General features: G+C 40.6%; 1 protein-coding gene across 2 annotated transcripts in view; it reads right to left on the bottom strand.

The window, feature by feature from the left end:
• Positions 1 to 16,814, bottom strand: part of LOC141807267 (partitioning defective 3 homolog) — a 540,268-nt gene that overhangs the window by 140,339 nt on the left and 383,115 nt on the right. The window contains exons 17-19 of one of the 2 annotated variants that reach the window (XM_074693146.1): positions 16,700 to 16,814; positions 12,962 to 13,000; positions 3,917 to 4,150 (exon numbers count right to left, since the gene is read on the bottom strand). The exon at positions 16,700 to 16,814 is cut by the window's right edge and continues 34 nt beyond it. In XM_074693146.1, the coding sequence (XP_074549247.1) occupies positions 3,917 to 4,150; positions 12,962 to 13,000; positions 16,700 to 16,814 (388 nt within the window). The remainder of the gene's footprint in view (positions 1 to 3,916; positions 4,151 to 12,961; positions 13,001 to 16,699) is intronic. The other variant, XM_074693147.1, reaches the window with a different exon arrangement.

Below are 16,814 nucleotides of genomic sequence, written 5' to 3'. Positions count from 1 at the left end.
TTAGAGCAGAATATATTTGTATTGTACTCCCTTTGAGAATAGTATTCAGCTGAACGTATTTCACTTAGCAGAAGGCCTGAAGTTATTTCAAATGTGTATATTTCACACAGCTCACAAGAGAACCCTCTTTTTTTCCCCGTTTCCGTTGCATTTCATCAAAAGTGATGATGATGTGAGCAAAAAGTGGGAGCTGTAATGATAGTCCTATGAATCTGGCTCTTAATTTAAGCCTGAACTAATTTCAACCCAGACATAAAATTGAAATCGAACTCCTTAGGTGATGCAAGGTTGATTAAACTCAAAGTTTCCATCACATCTAATCAGAGCTGATGTGCAAAATGTAATTAATCTGTCAGTAATTATACATTTAAATAATCTTGAAAAAAGGCACCCTGGGATTTTAATTGCGAATGCAGTGCACTTCAGAAACGGCGTAGCTCCTGTGCACGCTGTATCTGCAGCTCTGAGGTGTGAGGGAGATGTCCTTCAGATTATAACTTATTACAGTTGTGCGTGTCGTCGTCTAAGTTCTGCCTTTGATGGAGAAGAGAAAGGTGCTTATCATGAGGAAAGAAAGAGGGAGACCATGATGGATCTTTGGCATATCCGATGAGACAGACTACTGAGGGTGGAGCAGCTAGATTCACATTTCAAGGAACAGAGGGGGTTTGTTTTCTCCTCTGATCTCTGGAGCTATCTGCTTCCTCTTTCAGCTGCCATCTCAGAGGAAATTACTGAAAAGGAATCTCAACACGAGGCGCTGCATGGCAGGAATAAAGAACGATCCAGCGGCTTAAACTGGCTCAATTATGCAAGTCATTGCTGCACGCGGCCCCTCCCTTCCAGGGCTCTACCTGCCTGGATTTGGGACCAGGTTCTGGATGGGGATCAGTTTTATCACTCCATCTGTGACTTGCTAATCAACTACCAAAGAACATGGTGAAAAGCAGCTGGGAGCTTTCTATCTATTTAAATGACTAGGATTAGCAGGAATGCTAATGTGGCTAATGATACCAAGCTGCAGATAACATGCAAAGCATTGTTATCCAGAGTCCCTGGGGGCAGCGGTCATGTGCATATGTGTGTTACACGTCATGTGCATGCAATCAAAATATGAGTATCCTTACAAAGGCTCCACCTGTTTGACATTTTGGCATTTTATTTTTTTGTTTCTGTGTTTGATCATAACCACCACTAGGTGTTTGTATAATGTGAACCATGCTGCAAAAACACCTGCTCTTCCCATTTTTACTCTAAACAAAGATATAACTACCGACGTGAGCATCAGGCTGTTTTGAAGATCACTCAAAACTAGTGCTGTCAGGTGATTAAAAAATTAATCTAAATTGATTTGAAATAATCTAATTAATCTTATTTAATCCAATATCTGCGTAAGGTCCCCAAATAAAGAATTTGAATTCTAGGACATTACAAAATTGTAGAGCATGACTAATCAAATGAATACACAAAGAAGAGCAGATTTGTAAATCCTCCTTTTTGTTTTTCAACTGGCCAATATTAAAATGTCAGTGTTTGTTGCCATTGATGTTGTGCAAAAGTTTACTGCATCTATAGAAGTAAATGATATTTTTTGAGCAGGGGGAGGGGGGATCTGGAGGAGCATGTATATGATGAGAAGATATGAGATGACGGAGGCACAGCAAAACGCTGCAAGTCAGAAAAATTCAAACAGCTCCGCTCCAACTGAGCATGTGTCGCGGTAGTTCAGAGGGAAAGAGCGGCGCCATCGTGAGAAAAGATGACGGAGATCATGGAGAGGATCAGAAGATGGAGTGGTTGACATGAACATGATCAGAATAAAGTATGTTTTGTCTATTTTTTGGATCAAAAACAGGAAGCGAAACATAAAAGAAGAGAGTCCACTCTCCTTAGGTAGTCGTTAGAGAGAACAATATAATTTGGGTCTTGAAAGATCGTTCAAGAAGCTCTGAAAACGGCTGGCAGCTAATTAGTTAATTGAGTTAATTAAGAGACTAGCGCATTGATTTGCAGTGTAATTAATTAATCTAAATAACGTGTTAAGTGATAACCCTTCTTAAAACTCAAAACCAGGATCACAGACTTATAAGAAAACGTTAACTATGGTTATAAATCAAGCAGGAAGCTTGCTCATTTTCTCATAGACTTACATAGAGGCCATTAGAAAAAAGAAATATGGGCACGTCTGCACCGGGTTCGCTCAGGGACCAATCAGCTACTATCACTTCTTATATGCCGTAATTGGTTAGAATGAATGCCAAACAAAGGAGGACAAGCCATTTCATAGTTCAACATGATTGATGTCAACTTCAATTCATATACAAGTCTTTCACCTAAAGCAAAACAGACAAATGAGGCTTTTTCTTAAAAAAAAAAGAAAAAAAAAAGGTTGTGTCTCCAGACATCATGAGGTGAGGACATTTAAAGCAATTTAATGGAACCGAAAAGAAAAGGACCTGGCTGACAGTCTCAAATGATAGCAGGAGCATTGATAAAAGTGTCAGAAGCTGAAAGACAATTTGCACAGAGAGAACCATAGCAAACATTTTGTCACTTCAGTGAAACTCTGCCATTAAACTTTCCTGCTTTAATAATCAGGGCGTTTTTCTGGCCTGTCACTGAAGGTTATGACAGACAAGTTAAATTGCCAGTCTTATTCCAACACATGAAAGAGGGAACTATTTCTTTGCAACAGCAGATTTCCTTCTTTTTATTCTTATTATTTATTTACTTTATTTTTATTTTTCACCAAAAGATGCAACGCAGAGCAGCACAAGAGGAAGTCCATTTTGCCCAGCAGGATATCTTGTGGGGACACATTTTCTTTGGGCGATGCCACATTCTTATTTTATGTAAATAAAAGTCTGGGAGCAGAGGAAGGCAGCGGCTTATCTGTCAACTTTGACTATTAACCTCAGTGACGAGCACAGACTGGCTGCTTTTATCTAAATTGAAAAACAGAGTTATTTGAATATCATGGGGGAGAATGCAATATACCGCGGCGGGGGAAATCGCTTGCTTTCCCCATTTTTCTTTGCAGAGATAAGACTGTATTTAGTGGCTTTCCAACAGAGCTTATGAGAACAAAGCGTTTCAGGCAAATAATTCCTTCTTTTTCAGATGTCTTCCAGCTCTTTAATGGAGAATGGAAATTTATATCTCGTGATTACTCTCGTGGTGTTTCAGGGTTATTACCTGTCGGAAAGCGGAAGACGGATGTCTCTCTGTAGCTGACACATGTCTTTTTGTCACCAAACACCAAGAGGGAATGGATATTTTCACTCAAACAGAGATGGGCTTCTTCTTTTTCACAGTTTTCCTTCTTAGTGTAAAATAAAGTATAGGAATTGCAGTTTAAATACCAGGCAGGCACGCAGCTAACAAATGAGGCTAAACCTGGCAAAGTTGGACATTATTCAGTGCCAGAACAAACTGGCACAGGCAGATCAACAGAGTGCTGTTTCATTTATTTTGATACTAAATGCAGATACCCTAACATGTTCATGGCAGAATAGATACAATAAAGGCCTGACACATGTGGGTAAACAGAGCAACTATTTCCTTGCATGCATTTGGTTGAAAAACACGGCAATGCACTTTAAGGAGATGTAAGCTCCAGGGAAAGCATGTTTCCACAGTCTCAAACAATCCCATTCAACATGAATCATGTGAATATTAATGAGTGTGTAACCTAGACACTTATTGCAGATGTGCAAGTGGGGATCCCTAACCTAGTTATTGGGGGAGAATTCTGCCAATCTGAAAAGGCTCTGGGGAATCTTCAACTTGGCCTACATTACACTGACTGTGTTTTTATAATAATCTACCCATGTTCACTAATACAAAGCATCACACAAAGACACTGTAAGTGACTTTCTTCACTGTGTAAAGTCATTAAAAGCTGTGAAGCACTCACATGTGTCCATGCTGATTTCCTCTTCACCTGTCGTGACGCCAGGTTTCTCGTACGATTTGTCGATCGCAGCTCTGAAGCTCTCATTGCAGCCCCGGCCTCTGACAATCCTCGAGCGCGGCCTGTGAACGTTGATTTCACCATTTTGTGTCACCTCAGTCACAGCTGTCTGGAGGCTTTCGAGGGAGCTGGACTTTTTCAGGCCCAGGGCAGGTCCTATGCTTTGTTCTTCAGAACCTGTGAAAAGAAGAAACGGTGTCACTGAAGTCAGAAGGTCAACTACGCTGGGCTGAAAGTCCTTCCTCAGAGGCTATCTGAAACTTATCATTGTTCTCATTTTGCTAGTTGCTCATGAGGATGACGTACCATACCTGGCAAGCAAGATAAGGTGTAGACCCAGAAAGTGACGAGAGAAACGAATGATGCAGTTTTCTGGTCGGTGATGTGAGCAAAATGAGGACAGAGTATTTTATCTACACAGAGACGGTTTCCTTTTGAAAAATATGGATCAACCTTTGTCCTGGTTTTAGTACAGTAAAATAATGTGGCTGTAACAAAATGCAAATAAATGGGTCTCTATTAAAGAGAAGTAAGGTATAACCCCCCATGAGGTGTCCATTATCAGAAATAAATGGAAGACGCAGAGGCGTGGACCATCCGACGCAAGGCATCCTTGTGTCGCTGTAAACTTTGTCCTATGATCTGATTCCTTAAAGCTCCATGTTGAGCAATAAGAGCAGAACTGATTGATCATGTCAACCATTTCAGATGCTGAAAACTGGCAGATTGGCATGTCTTGATTCACGGCATCAACTTTCAGAACAACAGACAGCTCCGTTCTTGATGGCTCAAAGTACAGCGCATTGTCCAGCTATGTATTTCCGGGGAGCCAATTTTCAGATTTCTTGTAGCCTGAATTATATTCTCTCTGTTAACTAAAGCCTGTTGCATTGATTAAATAGCACATGAAGAAGCCAAAAAAGCTTGTTGGTGTCGTGCATGAAGTTCCCCGGAGAACTTGACAGTGAGGATGTGTGTATTTTTGCCGGTTGCTGCTGTTTTGTCTGCGTGCTAGTCTGTGCACTTACAATGCTGTTGAATTACACAATGTGCTTAACCCCTAACTGACTGAGTTACTTAACAATTATAAAAATAGATTGTTTTATGTGTTTTACATTCTAATAGATGTTAAATTAAATGGATAGTGAAAGATGGGGTACAGTGCACACAATAGTTATAACTAAGATATATTATATATAGAGAGAGAGACATGAGAGGTTGATCCACTGACCAATATACAATCTTTGGTTTGTGTAGAAAATGAATCAACAGGTAATGAGATACAAAGGTCATTTCATTTGCATCAAGATCTGATTAGGTATGTCGCAAATTTGCAACAACAGGCATCGAGGGGTTAAACACCCATTTTAGCAGCTTTACTGAAGTGGCAGTCATGTAAATTTAGAGCACCAACTGGCGCCAATGGTCCAGAGGATGATGAAAAATTTTGTTTCAAAGAAAATAGTCCACGCATAGTTTCCTAAATTGTTTTTATTGCAAGAAATATCCACTATTCACGTTGATCATTAAATAAACTGTGAGACAACGTATGATAATGCACATTTGATTTTGTGTTGTCATGGTTACCAACTAGCTTGAGCCAGCACAGTAATTTTGAGCAATCAGACTATTTGACCAGAACTTTTTCAGAGGTGTCCTTTAACACTTTTTAATGGACACCCTACAGCCAATCAGAATTCAGTATTCACCCAGACCATAATGTGGATTATATTGCTGTACAGGAGTGTAATAATTACACAAAAATGTTGGTAGACTAAGCTCTAAACTTGTTACTGTTTTGCTCCTTCTGCCAGTTATTTTTTTTATTTTTATCTGATAGAGTTGAAAACAAGAGATGTTGAACATAACTAACTCCAAAAATGTCCAACATCTCTTGTGTTTCCAGCCCACTTCAGCACAAAATGCCACTATCATGAACCTGCTGAAGCTCTAAAGCTGTTGCACGTGTGGATGTAAGACAGCAGACAAAATGAAGGAATCACCACGAAGAGCACTGAAAACACTCCATCATCAGTCTCATGTTTGAAAACTACCTATGCATTAGTCAAACTGGGCCACCTGTAGAATGGCACACCTCTCTATTTCCTGTGTGGTTACGTGTCCTTCACTTTACAACACTTCAGTTAGAGCAAAACATAGATAGAGGAAAGTAACACCCACTCTATTGCAAAAACAACTATTTATCAAGGGATACAATGAAAATGTAAATTGGACAAATGATACTAATGAAGGGTTTTCCAACATGAACCGTTTTACAAATCAGCTAAACAGAGTAGCTCCTCGCTTGATGGACAAAGTGTGTCATTAAAATGACAGGGATAAAACGGAGAGATGAGCTGCTGGATCAGCTGTGTTGTAGGCAAAGTGTTTTTTTTGTTTGTTTTTTTTTCAACAGTGGAGCCAGACCCTGGACAGCTGTAATTATTTTCCCAATGCTTGCCAGGGGTTTGTTTAGGGTATGTAAGTGAAGCGTGACTTAGGTATTGGTATTTCATTTTGTCAGGGAGCGTCCGTCAGTTCCCCGGAGCTCTTACCTTACCCGCCAGTTGGTAAACAAGCAGCCTGGTTGATTTTCTGTCCCCTTTATTCTGCCTCCATTCAGCGTGCAGCAAGGCGCTGTCGGACGTAACAAGATGGATTTCTGAATATGTGCGAGTAAAGCCTTGTTAGAATGTAAACTTCTGTGGAGGAAACTATCAGTAACGGAGGATAAACTGTTGATTGAATTACTTAAGCAGCCTTGCTGACTCTCCCTGGGTGAGGCACATGTCGATGGAGTCAGGACAGAGCAGCATTGTGTCTTTACGACTCCCTGCAGACCACATAGACCCTCCACATGTTGAGAGAGCGTGATTCTTCTTCCTCTGCGATTTCACGTGGTGTAAATAAACGTCTCTACGGCTCTGCTTGTTGGTTAACAAAGGCAAAGGTCTGCTTTTTCCCCCAGCTGAACAGAACACACACAGTCAAACTCTGGATGTGTGTTTGTGCCCCACGCAGAGACTCCCAAACGGCACAATAACATAAACACTGGACGTATACACACACACTTCTGTGTCAGCTACCATCAACAGAATCCTCGACATGTTTAAAGTGGCCTAAATGAGGCATGAGCTGCCACTGCTGGGTGATCACAGTGGATCTTTACATGCTCACTGCTCAGCCAACACGGATTAGGCAAAGAAAATAAACCCCCATCACAGAGGGAAAACAATTTGTGACCAGTTCACAGAGAAACCTCGCTGAAGTGCATTTGTTTCACTTTAAGAGTGATGAAGGAGGAGGAGGAGAAAGAACGGTGTGAGTAAAGAGTAAACACAGGGTATATGCTGAAATCCTGAGGTTAAATTCAATACCTTTTTAAGACTTTTAAAAAAAAACCTTTCAAAAAGTCTTAAGACGTCATCACAACTTTAAGCTGTTGTCAGCAGCCAATCATTGACAGTTGTAGTTTGCATTTTATCATGAATTGTAAGCTGAAAAGTAGGGATGGGTACCTTTCACAATTGACATGATACGGTACCTAGCAATTGGTACCGGTACTCGACGGCACCAATTTACGGTACTTTTTTGTGTTTTAATGTGGTAAAAAACATCAATTTGTTTCATAATAAAATCTTAAAATCTAAAAGTTTTTCAATTTAACATATTTATTCTTCAATATATAACCTTGCTATGCTGTGTTCATGTCCAGCATCGAAAATTGCCTACTCTTCCTCGTCCTCACAATCACAAGGATGCATTTAGGTACCTTAACATGGTACCTTTTGTTTTTACGTGAATTTGTACCTGGTACTTTTGACAGAATTCGGTCGGTACCTACAAAAGTACCTAATTTGGTACCCATCCCTACTGAGAAGGTATAAAGCTTAAAAGAATAAATAAAAATAAAAGCAGGTTAATTGACATTCCCATTCTCACAACAAGTAACAGCAGTTATTTAAGTCCAACTTGCAGAAAAGAAAATAAGAATTTATTTCATCATTTGCCAGGAGATGTGCTTGCGCATACAAACTAAGTTTGTTGTCACATTAGCCTACAGATATGTTAGGCTGCTAGCGCTACATATAGCCCACGCCTTACAAAAATTGCAACTTTGCTTGTTGCCAGGTTTCAAGCAACAGCGCCACGTAACTGCATTGATCAATACCTTATCTCGTCGCGTTGTATCCAGTAAAAAGGTGATTTGAACAAAGAAAATTTGTTCCAAAACATAGATCAGGGGAAGCTGAGGGAAGCTTTCTCTAAATCGTAAGAATCCAAGATACCCCGTCCTCAAAGTCTGAGAAATTTTCTTAGGAGGCTTGAGAAACTCTTATTATCTAGAGAGAAATAATTTAAGATCCCGCATCTTTTTTTCTAGATCTTCACGCTGGTCTGTGATGAGTGTGATGAGCAGAATGATCATCCAATCACCAGGTGTGTTATTTTTTAAGGTTCAAACCCTGACATTTTCCAACCAGATGAACTATTTCCGTGGCAGATATATGGAACTGTCTGTCTGGGGTGTCAGGTTAGTTTGTAACAGTCACAAGGAGGAAAATAAATATTCATGGATACTTTTGGAGTCAAAGCTTCAATACCAATAAAATTTAATAATCCATAACATTAAGATTAAGACTTTCTAATAGTTTTTAAGGGCCTTTATTTTCCTGCAACAGATTTATCAACTTTTAATACTTTTTAAGACCCTGTGGACACTCTGTAAACAGGTTTCAAAAGCAGGAATTAATGAGGAAAGTGTCAAGGTTAGCTGGCAGCACAGTGCACAAATGCACATTTACAACCACTCTTATCATATTTTCACCAGTGACAGCTTGTTTCCTTTGTTGGCTGAACCCCTTACTTCTCTTCTTGATCCTTTAACCAAAGCAAACCTGCTGCAACTGGCTAGTGATTAGCCAGCTATGTGAAATGTTCAAAACACATCTCAGACAAACATAGAGGCAAACGCAGGGCAGCTGATTGATTTCTGTGTTAAACAGTCAGGGAGTTTTAGGATTTGTATGGGCAGGTTTCTTTCTGCTGTGTTTGCTGGTAGCTCACCCTCACCAAGATCTGAGTGCTCCTTCATCATCCCTGCACCAATAGATCCGCTGTCAATAAGTCAAAAAGGTGAAAAGGTCAGCTGTTAGCCGGCGGTGTTGGATTTCCAGAATGGTAAATGTACTGTTAAGTCTTCAATGCACCACTTTCCTGTATTTTCGTCAATGTTAATAAAAGTGTCCAGTCCCAAGAGAACAAAAAACCCAATCCTGAACCTCTCAGAACAGATGAACACCAATCCTATAACACTGCTTCACTTTCAGAGGGAAGCGCTCACATGTGCGCCTGCAGGCTGCATCCAACGGTAAAATGAAACTTTACTGTGAGCTACAAACGTCTCTGGGTCAAAAGCTCTCTGCTTTCTGGAACAGAAGATTCATTTTTATTGCCTCAGTCCTCAGAGTCAGAGGAGGAGGCGGGCCATCTCTGATTACGATGGCAAATTTAATGCCAAGAAAGACAGGAGCCCTCCAAGACTGAAGAGAAAGCAAGTAAAAATCATGTAATTCATTTGTTCAGGAGTAATCTCATCACGGGAAGGACAAGAGAGGACAGTCTGAAGACAAAAACCTGCATCATAAGCTCAGAAAAATTGAGTGGGGCTGTGATTTTTTCATACTTTGTGGATAACGCTCAACCCAGAACAAATGCTGTGTAAATCTGTGTTATGTTTGGAGCTCCTGTGTTAAGCCTGCCAACAGCAGACACACAGAAGCCAGGGTGCATGTTTGACACAATGGGATTGCAAGTTAGAGACGTGCAGGATGCAACAGTTCAAGGGAACATAAATGACATCTGCTGTACTCGGAAACAGGGAATAATCCTCCCGCTCGGTATTCTGCACCACGATTCCCCTTTCGCCATTGTTTCTAGTCAACACGCATGACTGAGAGACGCACAGAGACAAAGGCAAAGAGAGAAAGTTTGCCCATAGACCCCGGCTGCCTCCAACCTGCCTTTGTTTCCTCCAGAACAGAAGCAGGCCTGGCTCTCCTGGGAGAGTTTGACGGACAGCTCTCTGTATGCCAGTCTATTATGTGATTCCTATCACACAACAGAAGCCCCAGTGCTCTGCTCCTCATCTCCCTCTTATTCAGAGGGATGAAAATACATATTCCCCCATTGCATACAGACATGGATTTGTCACTCCCTGCACGTCTGGAGGAGAAATGAAAATCAAAATGAAACACACCAAAAAGAAAGACAATCAAATCAAATAGGGGGAAAAGTTCAATCTGGAATTTTGTCATGGTCAAAGACGGAAATAGCTGCTGTGCTGTGTTCCTTTGCCAGAGTGAGGGCAAGGACAGTTAATTGGAGAAGATCCATTGCCATTAAACGTTAGAGGGGCGGTATGGCAAACTCCATGAATAAATCAGAGGTGGTTATTACAGGGACAGGAGCCCATAGTATAATTAGAGCAGCTAAAACTATGCTCTCCAGCTATTATTCACCACAAGGCCCTTGCATGTAAAGATCTGTGTACAGACAGGGGCTCCATTACACATAATTTATTCAGAGAGCCAGGGCTTTAATCAGGGCGGTAAAAGGGTAATTATTTTAAAAATAGCCTCTGAGGTGGAGGAAGGCCACGTCCAGGTATTTCAGTGGAAGTGAGGTGTTCCTGGGTCAGCCAGGCCCCTCTGTCTCTGCCGGTGGTGGGACAGACGTCCTCCATGTCTAATGAAAAGAATCATCATTACACCAGAGAGGATGATACCTCAGTTAATAGTGAGATGCCAACAGCTTCATCAACTTTATTTAAATGTAAAGAAGGCTCAGGAGATGTTCTGAGCTGAACCATGCACCTATATTTGATAATGAAAAACTAGGTCAGATTAGCTCTGACGACCAACAAGACAGTCTGTTAAATTGGAAATATCAGGTTGACAATTTGTGATCCAGCCAAGACAACAAAGGGCTACGTATAAAATACTTCATTTAGCTGATCAGTGGAAAATAAGACTACCTATGTGCACATATTTCTATATTACCTAATACAACGCTAAATCCTTTATGAGTGTAGTCGTGTCTCTCCAGCTGTGATCACACTGCAGTTAAAAGAGACCTGATTTTATTTTCTTATTTTTTGCTCAAATGTGACACATATCTGCTTTTTTTTCTGACAGTGTGAACAGACCAAATCAGATTCAAACCACTTTCAAATGTAGTACTGAGGTCAAGCCTACACTTAGCCTGGCATTTGGGAAACCACATTTATTTTCATATGTTTACGCCTGTCATCCACACAAAAACTTCATGGTTTTTGAGTAGATGCTGACTGGCTCATTTCACTGTCAATCAAAAAGGGATTTGGCCTCAGACAGATCATCCACTCATAATGCAGAAGCTCAGCGTCCAGGCCAGCCCACTGCCTCACTGACTCCTAGAGACGCTGAGCATCCGATGGGCGGGATGTAGCCCAGCGTTTTATCTAATGACCGTCCAGTTTCCACAATGGAACAACCCACTCTACGCTTCCCCGCTGAAGTCAGAAGACGCTCAGCGTCTGACCATGTTAAAGCGCTGAGACGCTGCAGGGATAAATGAGAAGGAGGTGGAGCCAGTTACCTGTGATAGGAGCTGATTCTGAACAAAAGATGAAGGAATTCTAGCGCATATTTTGTCAATGAAATGTACACACAGCAGTACATATCACCACTTTTTTGGGACATTTCAGGGGAAGCTGAGCTTCCCTTGCAGTCTTAGAGCAATCGCCACTGTTGTAACAGCCAGGTCGACTTTAATGGCATTCTGGAAAGCTCTGCACTGCACCTAATCTTTTGTACCTCACTCCAGTCTATATAGTGGCACTGTTAATGCACCGATAAGTTGGTTTGTTAACCACAAACAAACACCAAAGAAGAAGTTCTACACCATAGCAAAAATATAAAAAATAAACAAAGGCGGGGGTTACACTTTAAGGCCCTTTAAACATAACCTGCTCAACAATTTCCCAGTTGCTGCCACACACTGTTTTAACATGAGATCATAAATTAGACTACAGGTTGCTGCCATTTTCATTTGCACAACCACTGTTCTGTTTGTCGTGAGTTCTTAATGCTAAACTGAGCATGCAGGTCACTTCAGGAGCATGAGCCATTCGCACTGCAGTCCGCAGACAGATCCCATTTAAAAATCTACTTTGAACGGCCAAACAAAAAATGGGATTAGAGCACTAAATCAAATCAATCTGCATAGAGAGTATCACCCTTAAGTGAGCAGCCCAGCCTTCAGCTCCTAATCCACATCATTTCCCCACTCTTTCCTCTCCAGGTTTCCTGCTGTGTCCACTGTCCCCTCTTCTTTGAACAAAAGCGTAAATACCTGCACAACACAACCTAAAAAATGAACTCTCAGTTCTCATTCACATACGTGACCCCGTTATCAGCTCATTCTGTGTTAATGTGATGGAGTGAAGGCACTCTAACGTGGTCCAACCAGATCTTAAAACAGCCTGACTCTGATGGATCAATTGCAGTGAGATGAAGAGGCCAACTGGCAATAAATGTCTCTCCGTTGCAAATGCCACTCCATCGCCTGGCTCCCATCAGGCCGCTACAACTCCCGAAAATAATGAATGTTTTCTTCAATCATTTGCACTGCAGAATGAGCACAATGGCACAGGTTCCCACATTAGTTGCCAAGTCTCTATTCATCACCGTGCAACTCTCTCACAGCAATATGAAAACCCTCTTTTGATCATGCTGCAATTACCTCTAACAACTCTCTCCTCCATATGCATCTAAAGGTGCCAAGATCACAGAGCCAATAATAGCTGGTTATGAGCTGGTTATGGAGAAAGTGTGAGACTGCCTTTCCAATCTCTATTATCGACCCATGGATCCGGCTGAACAGTCATAATGGCCCATTGTAGTAATGGTTACAGTGTTTCGTGCGGGTCGAGGCATGGATGCTTACCTCCATTGGTACTCCTGCAGCCGTTAATCTCATCTGCGACTGTTAAAGAGCAAAACAAGCAAGAGTGGTTAGTGCCTTTTGTACCATGTTATTGAGCATGTGCAAAGCAGAGAGAGAAGAAACAGAAAGCGCAGGATTGATAATGAAAAGTGTGAGAATAGTGATGTTAGTAACAGATATTAGACTCCATGCACAGGCCTGTCAATCACGAGGCTTACAAGGCAAAGTGGCTAGAATGTGCTAATGCATTACTGCCAGTCGCGACACCTCACGTCTCTTTCTTTCCTTTTCTTCTCTCACTCAATCTCCTTTCCCATCTAAATGGGATTGAACCGCGGGGTGTCTGACCAGTTTAGCATATTTCAACAATGATGGGCTTCAAAGTCATGAAATCCATCTGCTGATGCGATTTGGGAGCACCTGGAACACGATTAAAAGGGAGGGACGGAAAAACCGAGTGACAGAAGAAAATGAGAGTCTGTAGGGGGTAGCATTGTTGAGCATGTTAACCATTTAGTCAGGGAGGCTTTGAACACACGGCGTGACTTTATTAATGTGTTAATGCAAAGGAGGGAGGTTTGCTTACATGTGCTACTTCACTGAACTGATGGAGAGAAACTTAAACATCTGGTTGTGTAACAAGGATCAAATATAAACACAGGAACTGTGTTATTGGGCTCATTATATTTAAACCTGTCACCCACAGGCTGTTTTTATTGTGCAGCTTTGATTGAATACACTCATTAAAATCATTAATATAAAGCAGTGTGCAACTTTGGGGGAACTGAACTCTGTGTGACATTAGAAGCAAACCAGCTTTTATTTCTGACACGGTATTTATAGCTCTTCTTTCTCATACTGACTGAAATCCTTTTCTTCTTGCCGAAGTTCTATATAAGAAGAACAAGTTGGTTATTTCTCTTCACCATCTGAACACTGTCAGTTATCACTGCTGTATGGTACGGTCCAATGGATGAATGAAAGACATGATATACAGAAGAAAGGTGAATTATCAGCATATTAAACTACAACTGTGTTTTTATCAAAACCAGGTAAATCAGTGGTAAGAATCTAGGCCCCTACGTTTTGGACAGAACAAAGATTTTAAAATCATCTCTCAGATGATTTGAGGAAATGTGACTTTGGTTTGTCTTAAGAAACAAACACTGAAATTAGACCTAAGAAAAATAAATAAATAAATAAATAAATAAATAAATAAATAAATAAATAAATAAATAAATAAATAAATAAATAAATAAATAAATGGACCTTAAAACTTTCCCAGCACAGGAAATGCAAAGAGTGGCTGATCACCTAAGAAGTTGATGGAAAAAAAATGTTTTGTTTTGTTTTTATGTATTGACTCATGTTACTCTTACTACAATTAAATAATCTGATTAGACTCGGTGCTAAAATGTGCTTTTACAGTAATGACAACACCATGGAGGAGTTATCTCTTCATCCTGCTCACTCCACTCTCTTCCTGTCTGCAGTTAAATCCAATTAGCCACAAAATAATAATGGAAACAATTTTAATGCTCAACTTACTGAAGAGGGGTGACTCACATCATATGCAGAACTTACAGCTAGAAAGTTTTTGTTGTCTCCTCTATGGAAAAGTTTTTAGGGGGTAAAAGGGTAAGGCTACAACAGGCAAAGTGGACCCCACCGAGCCGAGTGCAGTGGCCCAGACTTGCATAAGTCTGCAGGGGAGTCAGAGATTTCTGCAGGTCTCTGGACTCCATGTTGAATAGAGTTGGCTGTTATCTGTTGTGATTAGCCAGTGATCCGAAAGAAGGCAGCGTCTGCTTCAGCCTCAGTGGGAGAGATTCAAAACTTACACCACCTTTCTCCCTTGATGCAGAGTTGAGTAGTGTGTGTGCGCGTGTGAGAGAGAAGACACAAGTCAGTCACTGTGGACATTGTTGTGCACTTGCTTCTTTGTTTTGCCCATGCTCCACTGGACAAAGGGTCATGGGAGATGGAGGCCAAAAGAGTAAAACTGGTGGCTTGACAGGACTGAAAGGACACTGAGTGGGTGAATTTGTGGAAGCATGGTGACAAGTTGCACTAAATCGACTAAAGTCTGTTCAGTCCTCAACCATTATTTTTCTTTCAGCACATTTGTGTTTTGCATGACTAGTTATTGCAAATATCTGAATTCAACAATGATTGCCTATAAGTGTTTCAGTCTACTTTGCCAGCGTGGCATCTTGACTGAGATTTAAGAATCTCAATTTATGTGAAAATCCAAACCTGTTTATTTATCCAGACATGTGACATTTCATGTAACATCAGTGAATCCTGGTTATGTCCTACCAGAGCTCATCTACCAACTCCAACCTAACCAAGCAGAGCTAACGTAACCTCACTCTTCATTTTACTGATAGACTCTCAAGTTTGAACAGACCACTGCAGAATAACTGCTGACTGTGGGTTGGAATGGACATTAGCACAAACAGTTTAACCCACGTTTTATCCTTGAGTCTATGTTTCAGCATTCAGTGTGTGTTTTAGCCTTTTACTAAAACACACTCATTCATTGACAAAGATGTTAACTTCCAGAAAACTTGATCTGCTTATTTACTTAAAAAGAAATTACCCAAACCTCACCTCAGCAGAAATGTTGACTGCCACGGAATTTAACTAATTTTAGAAGCTGACACAGTAAGGATTTCTGTGAATCTGTGCTCGATTGCTCTTCCTGGCAGACTGTGAACTGAAATTGAATTGTTAAACTGAAACTGAATTTTGTATTTTTGAGTTCAATAAATGAACATTGTTGAATTTTCAAGCAGGTTTAAGTTCCAAATAAAACAAGTTTCAACCTCAAAACATTAAATTCAATTTTGGACCATGGTTTTCAAATTCAATACAATCATTTAAATTTGGTTTTTAGTGGCACAAATTTCATCCAACTTACTCCTACTTATTCTTTTTTCAGTCCAGCTCCAGTTCCTGCAATTTCAATGTACTTGTTGCAATGACAAATAAAGTTCTATCCATCTATCAGTTTCCACCATTACTACATACTAAATCCAGGAAATCATCTACTTCTTCTGTCTTCCAGTTTGACTGGAATCACAATTTTCAATGCTTCTGACAAGGCTCAATGTGGCGAATTGGGTTCTTGGAGTCAGCCTGAAGTAGGCACTCAGGGAAATTCAGTTTCAATCTTTATTTTTGGTCATGCTGTCATTTTTCATCACTGGAGGGGGCCTCCTCTGTCAGAAAGTATTTCTTCAAGTGCTGCTTACTGTATTTGCAGTTTTTGTAACAATTAAAATGAGACTATGAAAGAAAGTAGCACTGCAGTCAGTTTGTTGGATTTATGCTGTAGGAGAAGGGGAAGGATTGTTTGCTTTCTCATTCAGGTTTAGACAAAATAGCGAAACCGCTCTTTAACTTGTATCAGACCAGCACTTCAACATGCAGTTGGCTATTACAGCTCTGCAGAAGACTGGAAACAGAAGAAAGAGCTTGATGGCTACAGCGTAAAGTGGTAAACATATTTCCAAGGATTGCTTCAGACTGAATTGTGGTTAATTTAAACTAAAACTTGTAAAAACAGCACCAACACAGTTATTGATGCCAAACTGTGTCTTGGTTTGGACCTGCTGCAACTGAAAATTCTAAAAAGATTAATTTTACCTGTGAATAAAAATTTTATAAGTCCCGCCTTTGATCACATTTACTCAATACAGGTGCAAGGTATGTGAAGTAGTTTTTAGAATTTACCCAGATCCATGCTCTTAGACTTGCGCGTCCTGACGATATCCAGCTCAGCGGCGTTTTCGTACTGTTTGGTACGTTTTTCTGACATACTCTGGCGGCCAAAGCCCTCCCTCTGGAA

Source organism: Halichoeres trimaculatus, unplaced genomic scaffold (genome assembly GCF_033239565.1).
Source record: "Halichoeres trimaculatus isolate MK-OKI-2021-1 unplaced genomic scaffold, fHalTri1.1 fHalTri1_scaffold_18, whole genome shotgun sequence".
NCBI lineage: Eukaryota > Metazoa > Chordata > Actinopteri > Labriformes > Labridae > Halichoeres > Halichoeres trimaculatus.
Note: the sequence above shows the minus strand (reverse complement) of the source record. Positions and strands in the feature narration are given on the sequence as shown.